Source organism: Chinchilla lanigera, unplaced genomic scaffold (assembly GCF_000276665.1).
Source record: "Chinchilla lanigera isolate Chin_1 unplaced genomic scaffold, ChiLan1.0 scaffold00107, whole genome shotgun sequence".
Taxonomy (NCBI): domain Eukaryota; kingdom Metazoa; phylum Chordata; class Mammalia; order Rodentia; family Chinchillidae; genus Chinchilla; species Chinchilla lanigera.
This window is the reverse complement of record NW_004955508.1, coordinates 3,621,949-3,640,897: the sequence shown is the minus strand read 5'-3', so window position 1 is coordinate 3,640,897 and position 18,949 is coordinate 3,621,949. Positions and strand designations below refer to the sequence as shown.

The 18,949-nt window shown below is 45.8% G+C and overlaps 1 protein-coding gene across 1 annotated transcript in view; it reads right to left on the bottom strand.

Moving 5' to 3' along the window:
* Positions 1–3,315: 3,315 nt before the first annotated feature.
* Gk5 (glycerol kinase 5 (putative)) overlaps positions 3,316–18,949 on the bottom strand; it is a gene marked incomplete at its 5' end in the record, with an annotated part of 41,101 nt that continues 25,467 nt past the window's right edge. Inside the window, 5 exon segments of the mRNA XM_013506263.1 lie at positions 3,316–4,102; positions 8,994–9,127; positions 9,933–9,992; positions 11,046–11,149; positions 15,770–15,864. Coding sequence (XP_013361717.1) covers positions 3,954–4,102; positions 8,994–9,127; positions 9,933–9,992; positions 11,046–11,149; positions 15,770–15,864 — 542 coding nt within the window.

The following is an 18,949-nucleotide window of genomic DNA, read 5'->3' as shown; positions in this document are numbered from 1 at the left end:
AAAAAAAAAAAAAAAAAGAGAGGAGAGGGAAGCAGGAAAGCAGATCAAATCACAGACCATCTGCAGAACACATAAATCCTACACTGAGGTCACAGACCTGCTAATTAAGACCTCAGAGGCTGCAGAGGTGGTGCCGAGGGTGGGTGGATAAAAATATGAGGAGCCGATTACAGGCTGGGAGCGCGGCTCAGCGGAGAGGCCTTGCCTGGCAGGCCTGAAGTCCTGAGTCTGATCCCTAGCACCAGAGGTGGGAAGAAGACTACAACTGGAAATGTATTTATTATTTTGTCTCATTAATAAGCAAAGAAGAAACCCTATTTATTTTAAAACACTACCTTTTTGGAGTGGGAGAAAAAAAAGAAAAGTTATACCACACCTAGGTACAAATTCTCTGTGATGAATGTGATCATCACGTCGATCTAAAATGTACCAATAGGGGCTGGGGATTTAGCTCAGCGGCAAAGCGCCTGCCTGGCAAGCGCAAGGTCGTGAGTTCAGTTCCCGGTACTGGAGAAAAACCAAACAAAAAAATAAAAAATAAAAAATAAAAAAATAGAAATAAAATGTACCAATAAAATCCGATTGGAGGGCCGGGGATATAGCTCAGCGGCACAAGTGCCTGCCTGGCAAGCACAAGGTTCAATCCCCAGTCCCACAAAAAAAAACTGGAAAAGAAAAAAATTCACTAAAAATAAAATAAAATACCTTTTGTCTAAACCCATTTCCTGAGGTAAAATGATGGCCCAAGAAAGCACGACAGTGTATTCAGCGCCTTCAGTTTTCTTCTAACAGCATGCATCAGTGGTTCTTAACTGGGGGTGATTTTGGCTCCCTCGGAAAACGGTAATTGGAACATCTGTGGCCATACTGACTAGAGGGATGGTACTGGCAGCCAGAGCACAGAGGTCAGGGATTCTGCTAAACCTCCTACCACCCCAAAACCAAGTTATTCAGACTAAAATGTCAATGGTGAGATTAGGGATTACATCATAGTTGGATACAAAAGATTTAAAAATCAGTAAGTCTCTAGAATAAAGTCAGTAATCCCAGCACTCGGGAGGCTGAGGCAGGAGGACTGCTGCAAGTTCGAGGCCAGCCTGGGTACATAGTGAGTTCAAGGCCAGCCTGGACTATAGAGCCAGAGATCCTGACTCAAAAAAATAAAAACGAAGAACAGTAGCACTTTAAAATGTACTGTGCATTCTCCTTACTGGGACTGCTGGAGATCTTGCAAAAATATTTTAATAGGTTCATAATGAGAAAATAAAATGAGAAGAATTGGCACAATTTTTAAAAATTGAAAATATTAGCATACAAATGAAATATATACTTGTCAGACGGGAAAGGCAATTTTCTGCTCAAATGATTTTGATTATTAACTGTTTATAAAACTGTAAAAATAAGGATCATGGTATTTCTGATTTTGGTTAAATCTGACAAAAGATTTGCTCAACTTTGTCACTAAAAGTAACCTTAAGTACTAAAAGTAAAAGATCAGTTTCTAGATTCACAAAAGAAAAAAAAAAGCCACTGTTTGGTTGTGGGTACTGGAGACCAAGCCAAGGTTTCCTCTACCACTGAACTATACCCCAAGCTCTTCTAAAATTTTGAGCACCTGCCTGGCAAGCATGAGGTCACGAATTCAATTCCTGGTACCAAGAAAAAAAAAAGGCCATATAAAATTTTGAAACAGTATGTCACTGAACTACACAGGCTGCCCTTGAACTTGTGATCCTCCTGCCTCAGCCTGCCATGTAGCTGGGATTATAGACTTGTTTCATCATGCCTGACTTAGCCACTGATTTCTATGGAGATGCTCAATTCCAATGAAAGATATTCTGTTAGAGCTATTTTCCTACATTATCTAAGAGATATTTATTTATCTTTTTTTTTTTTGGTATTGAGGATTAAAGCCAGGGCTGTAATATACTAAGGTATATCACTAGCCCTTAAAACAAATTTTTCTTTTTTGCCAGGTGTGGTGGCACATGCTTGTAATCCCAGCATTTGGGAGGCTGAGGCAGGAGGATTGTGGTAAATTCAAGATCATCCATATAGTGAGTTCTAGGCCAGCCCCAACCATGTAATGAGACCCTGCCTCAAAAAAAATTTTTTTTTTTAAATTTTGAGATGAAGTTTCACTAAGTCACTAAATTGCTCAGGCTGGGCTCAAAATTGCAGTCCTCTTGCCTCAGCTTCTTCCTGTTTGTCCTGGGATTACAGGTATGTGCTGCCACACCCAGCTGATTTCCAGATTTTAATGGAGTTAATGGTACTATTTATTTGCTGCAATGCCTCAATCCAAAGAAATTTCAGTAACTGAGGAAGATACTTTACAAAAAAAAGATACTTGCAGGTTACTGAACTGCAGAAACACAATGTGACTGTTCTTCCTACCATATCTGACTCCAAAGTGGAAATAACCTGACAAGAATGAGACGGTTCCCTGTAACAGTCCTTCCTCTCATTACTCTATTTTCTAATAGGTTCTTCTACAACCTAAATATTTTATGTGACCAGCTGGGCGTGGTGGTGCCCACCTGTAACCCCAGCACTCAGAAGGCTGAGGCAGGAGGATCACCATGAGTTTGAGGCCAGCCTGGGCTACAAAGTTCAAGGCCAGCCTGAACTACATATGAGACCCTGCCTCAAAAAATAGGCTGTATGTGAGCAATCTTGGAAAAAAGGAAAATGAATTCATTCATTCATGCATATAAATTCAAATCCCCAAATGCAGGGAGGGGCAAATAACATGAGAACAGGTTGGAGTGCTCCATTGCTTTAGGACAATTTCAAAGGCTTTTCTTCCACTTCGTTTCTAGCAATAAAGTTTGAAAATGGGGGACGGCCCAGGCCCTCAGGGTCTCCAGCTCAGTGGCCACAGGACACACTGCCGGCCCCCCTGTCCGTTCCCACACAGCTGCCCATCTCAGAGCGGTGAGAGGACTGCACGAGCACTCACCGGGCCTCTGGGCTATAGGCCGCAGCGGGGCACCGGCCTCGCTCCCCAGCACTGCCAAAAGCACACACACAGACAAACAGAAAAACAGACAGACTGACAGGTAAAATACCCTCCATAGGCAGTTTTTAAGCTACTAATAAACTAGGGGACCTTCCTCAAACTAAACTGTCAATTAGGCACTTAATTAAAAAAAGGGCACTTGTGCAGCCACCTTAGAACTAAGAAGATACAGAACAGAGGAAGAAATGCAAGATTTATGTTAATGCCTGCATCTTGTAAAAAGCATGTTATACCTTACCCGGAAGTTTCTGACAGAAATGTCATTTGAGAAGGAAAATGAACAGAACTGTCTGTTTCTTAAAAACCAACACCCTTTATAGTCCATTCATTAAAATCAACTTTTCAGCATTAAAAAAAGTTCAGATTTGGTTGAACAAGGTAAAATTAAGGCAATGCCTTTCTGCCCAATAAAGGAAAGCACTGAGCAACATGCTTATCTGAGAGGGACACGCTGAACTCGTATTTGGATGTCACATTGAGAACTTCTGGCTTTACACATGAAACATTAAAGTCTCCAAATTCCACATTCTCTCAGTTATTCTTTCCTTTCAGCTCTCTGGGTGTCAAACAGCCCAGGTCACTGAATGAAAGAATTCTTCTCACATCATTTTGGAACAAAAGGTGAGCAGTGCTTGCGGACAGCACCCGGGTGGTGAACGGGTTCTCCGCGCCAGTGAGCCCTGTGTCGGAAAGGAGGACCCAGGACGGCAGGACGCAGCCGCAAGTGGCGAGTGTCCTTTGGACTCTGCTAGAAAACAAGATGGCGAGTTTTGAGGTATTGCTGCCTTATCATTTTACCGAGATTTGGATTTTTTAAAGTGAGAGGTGTTCATTTGTTTTTGAAAGAGCAGCGCCGTCTCTCACTGAGTCTTCGGTGCTGGGGTCCCTGAGCGCGCCGCCCTGCTGTGCGTGGCCGCACCGGCCCCTGACCTCACGCCTTGCTGTACCAGTTCATGGAGCGCTTCACGGCCTTCACCCAGTTCTCCATGCTCATCTCGTAGTCTTCCCACTTCTTCTGGGGCTTGAAAACCATTTCACTTCGTCTCAGTTGCTTCAGCTCCTCCTTGTCCTTCCAAAACCCTGCAGATGAGAAAGCGACTCTCAAATTGTAATGCAAATGATGAGCCTGCAAAATTCAGCCACAAACGTAGGTGCTTTGTGCTAAGGAAAACCATTAGTGTTTTTAAAAACCATCCACAAGATTTTGTTGCTTTAGATTTATTACATCAGACTATTCCTGGGAATAAATATACCAGGATTTTAAAATCCTGATTTCGGGGCTGGAGATTTAGCTCAGCGGCACAGCACCTGCCTGGCAAGCGTAAGGTCGTGAGTTCGATTCCCAGTACCAGAAAAAAACCAAAAAAATAAAAATAAATAAAATCCTGATTTCTAATTTCAGCTTTTCTCTGAGTGGCGTCAAATCACTTTTAAAGCACACATACCCAATATCATTTCATTTCGTGACTTGCAATTAGTTTTTAAAAAGGAAATTATACACGCACACACATACACATTTGTTTGTTCTATTTTGTTTTTAGAGAAAGGGTCTCTCAGTGTAGTTCAGGGAGGATCTGAACTCACTCTGAGTGCTAGGACTACAGGTGTCTACCACCATACATAGCATATTTTCTTTTTATTAAAATGAGTGAAGGGCTGGGCGTGGTGGAGCACGCTTGTAATCCCAGCACTCGGAAGGCTGAGGCAGGAGGACTGCTGCAAGTTCGAGACTAGCCTGGGCTACAAAGTGAGCTCAAGGCCAGCCTGAACTGCATAGGGAGACCCTGTCTCAAAAAGACCTCCCCCCGCAAAAAAAAAAAAAAAAAAAAAAACGAGTGAAGGTAGCGAGGCATGTCAAAGCACATCTGTGGTCCTAGCACGTAGGAGGCTGAGACAGGAAGATCTCAGTGAGTCCAACACTAGTTTGGGCTACATAGTGAGTTCAAGGCCAGCCTGAAATACATAGAGACCCTGTCTCAAAAAAACCAAAACAGGGGCTGGGGATTTAACTTAGCGGCACAGTGCCTGCCTGGCAATTGTGCGGTTGTGAGCTCGATTCCTGGTACCGGAAAAAAACTTAAAAAAAAAAAAAACAAAAAAAACAAACAAAAATGAAAGTGGCCAAGTGTGGCGGCCGTGCCTATAATCTTAGCACTCAAGAGGCTGAGGCAGAATGATCATCTCACATTCAAGAACAGCCTGGGCTATACAGTAAGTTTAGTACCACTTGTCTCAAAAAAACAAAAAGAAAAAGAATGAAGGTAAATTAGTACTCTTGTCCTACATCTTCAAGTGAGTGGCAACTTTGGCAGATGCCTAAAATTCAAAGCCAGGAATTAATATAATAGTTTCTTTTTCAAATATATAGCATTTTATACAATTTAAATTCCAATTCAAGTGAAAATCCTAGTTCTAACATGTACTGTTCTTTGCAAAGAAGATCATGGGATAAATTCCTTAGTGCTGTTTTCTTGGTGGAGCCTCTGAGCTACACCCCTCAGCCAGACTAGCTCACGCAATTTGTAAGAAAAGCAGCACACACTTAGAACTATCATCATAAAGTAGCATGAAATGATACAGGTGTCTCATCAGTAAGCTCAGAACCTCGAATCTTCTCAGTGGTCCACTTCACCTATTTTCAAGTCTACCATAGTCTACAACTCCATGAAGTACATTTTCTCTTGAACAGAAAGGTATTTAACTGACACATGAAATTTTTTCCAATTTTGTTTTTTAGTACTAGGGACTGAAACCAGGGCGTTCACACTGAGCCACATCTTCAGCAATTTTTAAAATTTTAAATTTGGAGACATGGCTCCTTATGTTGCCTAGTCTGGGCTTGAACTTACAATCCTCCTGCCTCAGCCTCCCAGAATGCTGGAATTACAGTTGTGTGGCACCATGCTTGGCTTTTTTAAAAAACATTTTGTTTTTGGTCACCTTTTTATTGACAAAGGTAGCATTTTAGATAATCTATGCCTAAAAGCATTAATTTGTCAAAGTAAGAGACTACACATATACCATCATACATCAGTTAGATGAATCTAATCATGAACATAAATACCTCTGAAAAGGCTCATTTCCACAATTACTTACTTACCTGTTAAGGTACATACACATTTTAGGGTCAATTTAAGTACATTCAGAACAGACACAGTTTCTGGGGTAAATGCAGAAAAAAACCAGGATGCACATAATCTTCAGGTATATTTCTTTTTCATTTATTTTAGTGCTACTGGGCATTAAACTCAGAAACACTCTATGCTAAAGAATATCCCTAGCCCTTTTTAAATTTTATTTATTTATTTATTTCTAATTTTTTTTAATTTTTTGAGACAGGGTCTCACTATGTAATTCAGGCTGCTTTGACCTCACTATGTAACCCAGGCTGGCCTCAAATGCCTCAGCCTCCTGAGTGCTGGGGTTACTGGCATGTGCCACCACACCCGGCTCCATTTGTTTTTTTTTTTTTTTTTTAAAATGTTTTTTTGCAGTACTAGGGATCGAACTCAGGACCTTGCACTTGCCAGGCAGGCGATGTGCCGCTGAGCTATATGGCAGCCTCTTCAACACTGAACTCGATGCTGCGTCTTCTGGGAAGCCTGCCGCTGGCTCCGCACCACTGCTGCCCACTGGCTGTATCACAGGGTGTGATGGTCTTCTGTCCGGCATCTCTGTCTTACACGCCTGCCGAACCCCACAAGAGACCTGGGCCTATGGCTTTACCTTCCTTATCCTCAGCAGTGATGATCAGGTAGCAGGTGCTCTTTGAAGGAAGGGAGTGGTTTTTAAACCACAAACAATCTTATCTTACTGGCAGAGATTCTCCTTTTGAGGATGGGGGTACTGAGGCTTGAACCCAGGGTCTTGATGTTAAGCTACATCCACAGCCTTTTAAAATATTTTTATTTGGGGCTGGGGATTTAGCTCAGCGGCAAAGCGCCTGCCTGGCAAGCGCAAGGTTGTGAGTTCGGTTCCTGGTACCAGATAAAAAACAAAAAAAAGAAAATAAATAAATAAATAAAATAAAATAAAACATTTTTATTCTTGAGACGGGGTCTCGCTAAGTTGCTAAGTTTTCTGGCTGGGCTGAAACTTGTACTCCCCCTGCCTCAGCCGCCTCTGGGCTGGAATTACAAGCATGCACCACCACACCTGACTAAGACTTTCTTCTCTGCCTTCTTCTACACAATCTCTTCTGAGCTCTTTTTCCACTGCGCTTCAACTTTGGGACCTCTGTTCACTTCTGCATTCTCTCCTCTCTCCTCTCAGAACCGTGTTGAGTCAGTTTAGCCAGAATCTCCAGTCCTCAGTATCTGATCTTCCCGGTTACCTCTTCAGCACCCACTCCCAGGTGACATCTGGTCCGCCTGCCTCCAGCAAAAATCCTGCTAGGTTGCTTTCCAGCCAGAATCTCCTCTTACCCTAATGTTTCCCGCTAGTAATTTTCTGCCTGCTGACCCTTACCCTGGCCTTTGGCTGTAAGTTCTCACTCTTGCACAGTGCCTACGCCTATCTCAGTGGTCGTCTGAATGAAGTCTGCCTTACTGTTCTTCAACAATGTCACTGAGAATTGTTTTCTGTAACACTCGCTGCCCTCCCTCCCGATACCAAAGCAGCTGAGAGTGACAGAGCCCGGTCCCAGCTCGGGCTGAAGGAGGGAGGGCTGCAAGAGCTGAATGGAACCAGACCCACGACAGGAGGCCTCAGGAGCAGGGCGGCCTATGCGTATGACGCCCAACGAGGGGATATGCGACCACAGAGATGCGGGCCACAATCCCGGCACGGCGGCACATGCCTGCAATCCCAGCACCCTGGAAACTGAGGAAGGAGGACAGTAACTTAAATCCTATTTGGGCAACTTTGTGACTTTGTGAGACCCTATCACAAATTTAGTAACAATAATAATAACAATAACGATAACAACAATAATGGCTGGGGATGTAGTGGAGTGCAAAAGCCCTGGGTTCAATCTCCAGGCCCACGAGGCGGAATGCTGCTAAATGTGACAGACACTTTTACGTCAGCCTCTTATCACCTGGGGAGAACACCGCCACCCTGAGTAACCTGAAATTATCCCTTCTTTTTGTTTCACTAAAGCTCTTCAGAGTCATCTACAAGGGACCCCAAGGTCACCGCGTCCCTCTGACTCATTCTCTTAGGCAGCTTAGAGTAAACCTGGCGGAGCATGCACAGGTGGGCTGACGATCCCAGTCCTTCTAAACACGTAATCTGTGACTACAAACTGCGCAAGTGCAGAATGTGTCCGCCATCTTTGTTTCTTAAACGTGTGCCCTATGAACCTGAACTGGGCACATCTAGGAATGTATTGGCTTTCTCTCTTTCCACTTTCCCTTTGTGAGACAGACGGGGTCGCTGTGTAATGCAGACTGGCTTGGAACTGCTCTCTAGCCAAGGCTGCTCTCAAACTTTGGATCCTCTTGGCTCAGGCACCCACATACGGGCATGACAGAAATGTGCTAACATGCCATGTACCATCTTCCTTGCCTGAACATCTCAGGTATGACCGTAAATGGAGCATGTTCAGAAGTGTGCCATGCACTTTCCCACACATATGCAGGCCCTCTCAATAAAATCCCTACAGTGCTTTTTTCCAGCAAGAGTGCTGTTTTACAAATAGGCCTAGCATTCTCCTTACCTGCTCCAGGAAATAGATTTTTCTCCTCTCATTGCTTGGTTCTGCTTTTTGGTGTCGAACTCACCAAGATGTGAACTTACTGCATTCAGTTACAGAAATAGTTTTCAAGAAAGCTCTCCATTTTTAACAAAATTCAGACATACCAGCCAGGCGTGGTGGCGCACGCCTGTGATCCCAGCACTTGGGAGGCTGAGACAGAATGATCACCATGAGTTCAAAGCCAGTGTGGGTTACATAGTGAGTTCAAGACCAGCCTGGACTATAGCAAGACTCTGTCTCTAGAAAGAAAACTGAAAAAAAAATCCTACATACCAATAGCAAGGCCAGCCAGAGAAGCCGCACCCAGGCAGGACATGTCGAAGTGGGCAGGTCTGTCTATATTCTTATTGATCAAATCGGAAGTCATCTGCATGACAAAACCGTTTCTACACACGCCTCCATCTGCCCTGTGGAGTCAGGCACGAGATAGATAAGTTAGCACAACACAAGTATGGTTCATTCTTTTCCTCTGGGCTACATATTTTTTTCTTAACTCCTTGATTCTATGAGTTTTTCCCCCCTGCTCATTCTTTCTTTCTTACTTTTGCTTTTTTGTATGTTTTTGGTGTCAAGCAATGAATCCAGCCCAGGGTCTTGTGCATGCGAAGCAGGTGCTGTACTACTGAGCTCCATCCCCAAGCCCTGTAAATTTAACCTTCTAATTCTAAAATTAAATCATTTAGTTCTGACCTGGTACAAGAGGACCTTACAGAGTAAAGTCATTTATCCCATATGCTCTGTGTAATAAACAAGCTAGGTGTAATAAACACGAGCAATATAAAACTCATTGGCACATGACAGTGAAGAAAGTCAAGAAATCTGATGCTGCCATGCCAAGGATAGTCACACCTCAGAGATTTCAGACACAACACACACACACACGAGTAGAAGATGCCCCCACATTTTATACTGTGCTATATTCATCAACCCCAGGTTAGCTTTCCTTTCCTCTCCAAAGCCCTATGAATGCCCCCCTGCAAACTTCTGCTTTTTGTGTCAGTTTCACTATGTTGTCCAGGCTGAGCTTAAACTCAAGAGTCTCCTGCCTCAGCCTCCTGCCTACTGGGATTACAGGCATGCACCACCATATGTGGCTATGACCAAGAATTTCGTTCCTAAGAAGCATGCATTAAATTCTTTTTGCAATCCTAGAAAATCATAATGAAAACTAACAGCAACTACCACTCAGTGTTAGAAACAAAGTATACGTACCGGATTTTTGTGACAGGGATATGGATCTCTTTCTGCATGATCTCATACAATTGTTTGTTTCTAGTTAAAAAAATAAATAAATAAATAAGATGACTACTTTTTTTTTTGGATACATGATCTCACTGTATAGTTCAGGCTGAATTCACTATGCAGCCCAGGCTGGCCTCGAATTTGCAGCAATCCTTCTGAGGTAAGGTTGTTCAACCTGCCTCAGCCTCCTGAGTGCTGGGATTACAGGCATGTGCCACCACACTCAGCAAGATGACTTATTTATTTAATTTTATTTGGGGAGGGGTGGTACCGGGAATCAAACTCAGGACCTCACACTTGCCAGGCAGGTGCTGCGCTGCTGAGCTATGTCCCTGGCCAAGATGACTACTTGAAAGACTATTCATATCTTAATAATTTGCTCTTCTGACCTCAAAAATAAAAGCTATGATTTTCCTTGTTAGTTATAAAATATGCAAAAGAAAATACTAAATGAATATGTGAACTAAAGCTCATCTAGCACAGTGATGGTGAACCTTTCAGAGTTTTCAATGATGCAAACGGTATGCTTCGCTACACATGCCACAGCTGACACCGCTGGTCTAGCGGATGCCCCCAAAACAAGAAACTCAGGTCTCTGTGTTTTGCTTTCATATAAGAAAGCACGGTTTTTATTTTATAACTAAGCTTATTACTGTTCTATTAAAAATTACTTACTTAGTAGTTATTAGGATGACATAAAAGGGCTGGGGATTTAGCTCAGCGGCAAAGCGCCTACCTGGCAAGCGCAAGGTCGTGAGTTCGGTTCCCGGTACCGGAGAAAAACCAAAAAAAAAAAAAAAAAGGATGACATAAAAGAACTATTAAATAGAATTCATCAAATATAATCATTTTATAGCCACAGAAACTTATTTTAAACAAATCTAAGTGACACTAGTAGGTTTTAAATATGAAAAATACCAAAGGAATTAGCAACAAGAACAGATTATATCCTATACAGTATGGATTAAAGCAAAGTATAAGTTAAACAATTTAGTTACAATTGAGACGTTTTCTATTTGGTAGCAAATTATGAAGGAAGTGGCAAACTCTGAAGAGGAAGGAGTTTGAGGCAGGGCTTCCCACCTGAAAGCGATCGACTCCAGTATCGCTCGGACGAGGTGGTATTTACTGGTGGACGGCTTCAAACCCATGAAAGAGGCACACGCACAGGGGTCATTTAATGGTGCCTAAAGTGAGAGAGAGAACACGTGTAGGGTTAGGGCTCCTAATTACATCCACAGACTGAGGAAATGTATGACAGAAACCCAGCCACGCAAACACCACCCAAACATTATGTCAACAATCAGGGAGCAGGACATGCTGGCACACGCCTGTAATCCCAGCACTCGGGAGGCTGAGGCAGGAGGATCGAAGTTCAAGGCTAGCCTGGGCTACAAAGTGAGCTCAAGGCCAGCCTGAACTGCATAGCGAGACCCTGTTTCAAAAGGACACCCTCCCCAAAAAAGATGCAAACCTGTAATCCCAGTGACTCAGCAGGCTGAGGCAGGAGGATCACAAATGCAAGGGTAACTCAGGCATTTCAGTGAGATTCTGTATCAAAATGAAAACTGGAAAAGGGCAGGGGATACAGCTCAGCGGTAGAGCACCTACCCTTGGTTTTAGACCCCAGTACCAGGAAAAAAACCATCCTGCCGGGCATGGTGACGCACACCTGTAATCCCAGCACTGGGGAGGCTGAAGCAGGAGGATCACTGTGAGTTTGAGGCCAGCCTGGGCGACAACACACATTCAAGGCCAGTCTTCATCACACAGGAAGTAGTGCTATGTCTATAAATCAATCAATCAATCAATCAATCAACAGAATCCTGCTCTCTCCTCTTTTTGTTTCAGATTTTTTTGGTTTTACTTTAGTATTGGGGATTGAACCCAGGCTTCCACACTGAGCTATATATCTAGCCCTTTTTTGAGGGTCTCACTAAGTCGGTAAATTGCCCAGGTTGGGCTCAAACTTATGATCCTCCTGCCTCAGCCTCCCAGAGTGCTCTTTCCTTTTTTTTTTTTTCCAAGACAGGGTCTTGCTATGTAGTTCAGGCTGACCCTGAACTCTCGGAGATCCTCCTGCCTCGACTTCCCGAGGGCTGGGATTACAGGTGCGTGCCACCACACTTGATCTAGAGTGCCCTTGAGAACTTTCTCTGGGTCTTCTGAACTCTTCTATTGCAAATAACTCCCTGACTCCTTCCTCCTCCTCCAAGGCTCTGGGTGAACGCAGCTGCAGCTGGCGCTATCTAGCAGAGGACCGCAGGCTCCCCAGCAGGGATTGGGAAGAAACTGTCCAGACACCCCCGAGCACTGCACGCTGACACTACCCGCACTCCTCCCCACACCTGCTTCCGGACCCCACCAGTATCATGTGACCGCTTCCCCCTCCATTCAGACACCCCAGGCCCATCCCTGAGCCACAGGGCTTGCTGGCCTCCGCTCATCCCCAGCCAGGGGAACTGCCGGGATCCAGAGGCCCTGTGGTCTGAAGCAGCCACGGGTCAGCCCCCAGCCCACGGCTGCCACACAACATCAGAGATAAGCACAGCCAACCCCGGGTCTGACCCACGCTGGAGAGGATAAGGCGGCCCAATCAGGTCCTCTTCCTAGAAACCTGGACTAGGAAACATGAGCGAAGAGCCTGCCCCGGTCAGGGGTCTGAGCAGAAAGGACGTGCAAGGTGGAGGAAGCTGTGTGCGGTATTTCTAAGCAGTGAAGGAGCAGAGAGTGAGAACACAGTAAAGAGCAAGCCGGGTGTGGCAGTCTGCGCCTGTGATCCCAGCACTCAGGAGGCTGAGGCAGGAGGACTGCCATGAGTCTGGGGCCAGAGTGATGACTTTAAGGCTAGCCTGAACTGCGCAACAAGACCCTGTCTCAAAAAGAAAAAAATAACAAGCAGAAGTTATCAGGAAGAAGGGATGAAAAGCAAAGCTAGCAAAGCGGACCATGGAGAGAAGCGGACCATGGAGAGAAGCGGACGCGCAAGCATGGACATCACCGAGAGTCACGAAGTCAGTCCTCCGCCCAAGCTCTCAGGAGTGTGGGACCACCAGCTTCTCCCCGGGGAGGCTCAGAGGAGCCATTCCATGCATGTGAGAGAACCTCGTTAGAGCAAACCCCGCACCCCTCAAGCCAGGGACTGGGCTCCATCTCAGCCCCCCAACTGCCTCAACACAGCGACCACCAGCCGAGGGGTGCAGGACCACTGATTCTCTCGTCCCTCGGCCACTGCCTCACTTGCCGAACCACGAGCCAGGGCGTGGCACCGACACGGTGGCTGCTGCGGTGCCACCCACAGACGGCGCCCTGCTGCTGCACCCCGAGAGGCCGGCCCAGACTCCCCAGGGAGCGGACTCCCTTGACGGGCGAGAACTGCTCGGACTGCGGATGCAGCTCAGTGGTAGAGCGCGTGCCCACCATGGGCAATGGGTTTCCTCCTCAGCACAGCCAAGAACCCATCCTAATAGTTTGTGAGTGGTCAGCATCGAAGCCTCCTCCTGCGGTCCCAGCTGAAACGCAGTTGACACGAAGGGCAGCAACAGAGATGCGTGCCTCCATCCCCTCCCCCACCTCTCCTTTTCTCTAGCAGTTGGCGTTGTATCAGTGCTCTACTATTTGAATTAACTTTCAGGTTCCAGTTAAGAGCTTCACCTCAAACTGAATGTGTTGATAATGCCTAGAATCCCAGTTCCTCAGAGGATCACAAGCTCAAGACCTGCCACGTTTGATAGTGCAAACCCTGCCTCAAAAAAAAGAGGAGGTAGCCAGGTATGGTGGCATATACCTGTAACCCTAGCACTCAGGAGGCTGAGGCAGGAGGATTGCCCTGAGTTTGAGGCCAGCCTGAACTACATAGCAAGACCCTGCCTCAAAAAATTAAAAAGACAAAAGCAATCTGTTCAGGATTCTGTAATTACATCAAAAAGAAGAGTGGGGAGATGCGGATGTAGCTCAGTACTAGAGCACCTGCCTAATGCGTGTGAGGCCTTGGGGTCGATCCCGGAGACTGCCAAAAAAAAAAAAAAAAAAAAAAGTGCTTCATTTTATGCTAGAAATCATAGCAGGAAGGGGCTGGGGATTTAGCTCAGCAGCACAGCGCCTGCCTGGCAAGCTCAAGGTCGTGAGTTCGGTTCCCGGTACCAGAAAAAAAAAAAAAAAAAGGAAAGAAATCACAGAAGGACAGGGACATTTACCACAGTGAAATTAAAAATCCTATCTGTCACACTTGTCTAAATCTTTGGGGCTTTAGCATTATTTTATACACACACACACACACACACACATATATATATATATATATATGATATGATATCATTTTACAGGCCCATGCGGCAATGGAGGAGTTGGAGACCGAGTCATTGTTAGGTCCCCAGCACACTTTTCAGAAGGGGAACAATAAGCAGTAAAGCTAACAGAGCCCACCTTTGCACATGACAATGACTCATTTGCCGTCCCTGAAACTCAGATATTTTGCATTTCTGTCCTGTCAGAGGTGCTATTTGGGGGTTGCCTCACATCACCCCGAGGAGGATGGGACCTCTACATACACTGCATGAGCTCCCAGGCCTTCCAGATGAAGCATACAGAAGGAAAAATTACGGACAGTGAAATAATAATTAAGACATTATTATCTCCTTTTGAAAATACAGCATACTTAAATATTTAAAACATCCTGACATACCTTTTGTTTTTTTACCAGCTTCTACATTATATTATCAAACTTAGAAATTTTGGACATCGTCTAAGCAATTGAGCATGAGATGGATTCTAAAACAGAGAAAACTTTATTTTTTAAAGGGAAAACGCATTTAGAGAAGGCTTAAAAGGACTAGTATGAGTTTTCCCCAAAAATAATTTTTTGGAGAAAAAAATACCTCAAAAGGTTTTTTAAAAGTCTCTGTCTCAATATTCTAAAGCTGAACGCAGCATCACGGTTCTTTCAATTAAATACAAAATCAAGCCTTTCATGAGTTTACTTTTTGATTAGGCAAACAACACTCTACCATAAAAATTATTACTTTTCTTGGTGCTTGTAATCAAACTCAGGACCTTGCACTTGCCAGGCAGGCACCTGTGCCACCGAGCTGGATTCCCAGCCCTGCCATTATTATTAACAAGAAGAAATGTTGAACTTTTTGTTTGGGTTTTTTTTTGAGACAGGGTATTGCCATATAGCCCAGGCTAGCCTTGAACTCACAGCAGTCCCCCTGCCTCAGCCTCCAGAGGGCCCAAGGGCTGGGATTACAGGCACGTGCCACCAAGCCTGGTGTTGATTTTTTTTTAAGTTGACTTTTAAAAAAACCACTTAGTGAAACTTAGATATATACATATAGATAGATATCCATATATACACACACATACTTATAAATGTATATATGTGTATGTACATATTTAATACATCACATATATTTATAGACACAGATGTAGATCTACAGCTATAGACAGAAAATTGTGTGTGTATAGTAGTATGTGAGTGTGTATTATTCTTCTAGTTCTCAGGGGTACCCTGTGAGTACGCCCATTTACGGACCTATCTCCCCGTGCCCGGCAGGAACCCGGGCGCTGGGCGGGTCCCGGGGAGAGGCTGCGCTGGGCGCGCGGGCCAGGCCGGCCGGTCCCGCAGGGGTTCGGCGCTCCCGAGCTCGCGCCAGGTCCGCCCTGCGCCGCGGCCCTAGGGTGCTCTTCCCTCTTGCTTCTGCTCTGCGCCCCCCAAATCTTCAGTAACAGCGTGGCAGACCCGTAATTCCGAGTGTGGCGGGAGGAGAGAACGGTCCGCGACTGCCGTTAACTTTTAAGAAGAATACCTGCAATCCGCTAAACGACGGAACAAAATAAACCCCTTCAGAATCTTCCAGACTTGCGGCCATTTTTTCAGTCTCGGCAGCATCGGTGAAAAGATCTGCGAAAACAAAGAAACAAAAAACCCTAAAACACAGGGAAGGGCGGGGAGGGGCAGGCGGGACCGCGCCGCACAGGGGTGCGGTGGGAAGGTCTAACGCGAAGGTCGCAGGCGCCCGGCGCACCTGCTCCCACACCGCGGACGCGCGCGAGCCCGCGGGAGGCACAGGGGGCCCCTGCAGAAAGGCTCTGTGTGCAGCAGGCTCCACTTTCAATTTCTTTTTAAAGGAATCTGGGCTGCTTAAAGAATCAACATTTGTTTTGTTTCGTTTTTGAGACAGGGTCATGATGTAGTCCAGGCTGACCTCAAACTCCCGGCAATCCTCTTGCCTCAGCCTCATAGAAACACGCACAAATCGCTGGGTATGGTGGTTCATGGTTATAATCCCAGCACCTACGAGGCTGAGGCAAGGAGTTCAAGGCCAGCCTGGGCTACATAGTGAGTTCAAGGCCAGTCTGAAGTACCTGTCTCAAAAAACCAAAACAAAAACATAATAAATATTGCCATTTTACGTAACCTAATTAAGTTAGTTTTACTTCACTGTATGACTTGTCACACTAATAATGAATACTTGGTTAAAAAACCACATTTGGGCTGGGTGTGGTGGCACATGCCTGTAATCTCAGCACTTGGGAGGCTGAGGCAGGAGAATCACTGTGAATTCGAGGCCAGCCTGGGCTACATAAGCAAGTCAAGGCCAGCTGCACTACACAGTGAGACCCTGTCTCAAAATAAATAAATGATGAAAAAAGAAACACATTTAAGAAATATCTATCTTTGGTTTTGTTTTTTTTTGTTTTGTTTTGTTTTGGTTTGGTTTGGTTTTTTCCGGTACGAGGAATCGAACTCACGACCTTGCACTTGCCAGGCAGGCGCTGTGCTGCTGAGCTAAATCCCCAGCCCTCAAGAAATATCTATCTTAAAACTCAAGCTAAGGGTCTGGGGGTTTAGCTCAGCGGCATAGTGCCTGCTGGGCAAGCGCAAGGTCATGAGTTCGATTCCCCGTACCAGAAAAAAACAAAACAAAAAAAAAACCTCAAGCTAATAAAGATCATTAATAATACCTACAAATTTTACTCAGTGTGGTATTTGGCTACCATGTCCAGACAATGCATCCAAAACCGCACTTCAAAATCTTTGGTACTTCAAAAAGAAAGTTAAAAAAATTAATTTCGGAATCTATACTTTTGCCAGGTGTGGTGGTGCATACCTGTAACCCCAGCACTTGGGAGACCGAGGCAGAAGGATAGCGGCAAGTTTAAAGCCATCCTCGGCTGTATAGTGAGTTCAAGGCCAGCCTGAACTGCATAGCGAAACTCTTGTCTCAAAACAATAAATTTAAAAAAAAAAAAATCACGTCCAGGGAGGGGAAGTGACTGGGAGCGGGGGAGAAGAATCAATATATACTATGTAGGGCCAGGGAGGTAGCTCAGCGGTACAAGCGCCTGCTTGGAAGGCCCTGTGTTCGACTCCCGGTACCAACAAAACAAAACAAAAACTGTAAGATATACTATGTAGAGGTACAAATTCCCTATGATGAATGTGATTATTATATATACCAAAAGTGTACCGGTAAAATTAATTTTTAAAAAATAAATTTAAAAAAGTCTAAATTTTTGAATCAAGACAAGAGGTGGAGAAGCATACTAGGCAGCTGGCTGGAGGACAGTGCGCGGTGGCCAGCAGGGAAGAGAGGCACCGAGCGTTTCCGCGGTCCTTGGCGTGGCGCGAGGCTGCGGGAAGCGTCTCTGACCCCTCTCCGGACCAAGCCGCGAGGGCGGCGGGCGGGCACGGGGTGCCACCACCTCGGAGCCACCTGAAACCCAAACCTGACCTGCGCTGCCGGAAGCAGAGCGAGCGAGTCTCCCCGCGCATCGTGTCCTGCCCAGGCTCCGAGCGCCAGGAAGACTGCCCGCTCCCGTTCCGCCTGCTCCAGCTCCGCACTCCTCCGCACCCTCACGCAGCCAGGGCAAGAGGTGCAGGACGGAGGGAAACCCACGCCCGGTCAGCACGCCGGGGCGCGGCCTGGAGCTCAGAGCCACCAGGGAGAGCTCCGGGAGAAAGGCACCGGGAGAAGCCGCAGGAAGAACCGAATGGCACGGAGCCGATCGCCGGACAGGGGCAGACAGCCGCCCAGTCCGGCCACGCGGTGGCGCCGATGAGCGAAGAGAGCCAAATAGCAGAGCGGTGAAAACTGAACAGACGCGGGAACTGCACGCCCAAAAAGGCAGCCGGGGGGCTGGGGATTTAGCCCAGCGGCAAAAGCGCCTGCCTGGCAAGCGCAAGGTCGTGAGTTCGGTTCCCGGTACCGGAGAAAAACAAAAAACAAAAAGGCAGCCGGGAACCTGTGATCTCAGCACAGCCAAATTTATTGCCCACGAGAATAACTTTTAAAAATTGTCCATAGAATTTAAACAAGACTCAGAATTTCAGAATGTTTAAATTTTGGAAACAACACAAAATTGATCAACAGAGGCTGGGGATTTAGCTCAGCGGCACAGCGCCTGCCTGGCAAGCGCAAGGTCGTGAGTTTGATTCCCGGTAACGGAAAAAAAACAAAAACCAAAAAAATAAAATAAATAAAAATAAAACAAAATTGATCAACAGAAGAAGGACAAAGTAAGTTTCAAACTACCCCCAATCCTATACTGGGATCAAGCCCAGGGCCCTCACACTGCCAGCCCTTTCTGAGACAGGGTCCCGATAGTCACCAGGTTGCCCGGGATGGCCTTCAACTTGCCACCCTTCCACCTCAAGCTTGAAGGGTGCTGGAGTCACAGGCGCGCACCACCGCACCAGGCTCTGGGGACCTGCTCTTAAGGAAAATCCCTGCGCTGGAGACGTAGCTCCGTGGCAAAGCACATGCCTAGCATGCGTAAAGCCCTGAGTGTGACCCCCACACTGTAGAAACAAATGAGATAAGAAGGTAAACCCCAACAACATGAACATACACATGCCGTGTAGCACCGTCTGTATTTTCTTTTTGGAACAGGGAACCAAACTCAGGGCCTTGCGCTTGCCAGGCTGTGCCGCTGAGCTATGTCCCCAGCCCTGTATTTTCAAAGAACTGGAAACTATTTAAATG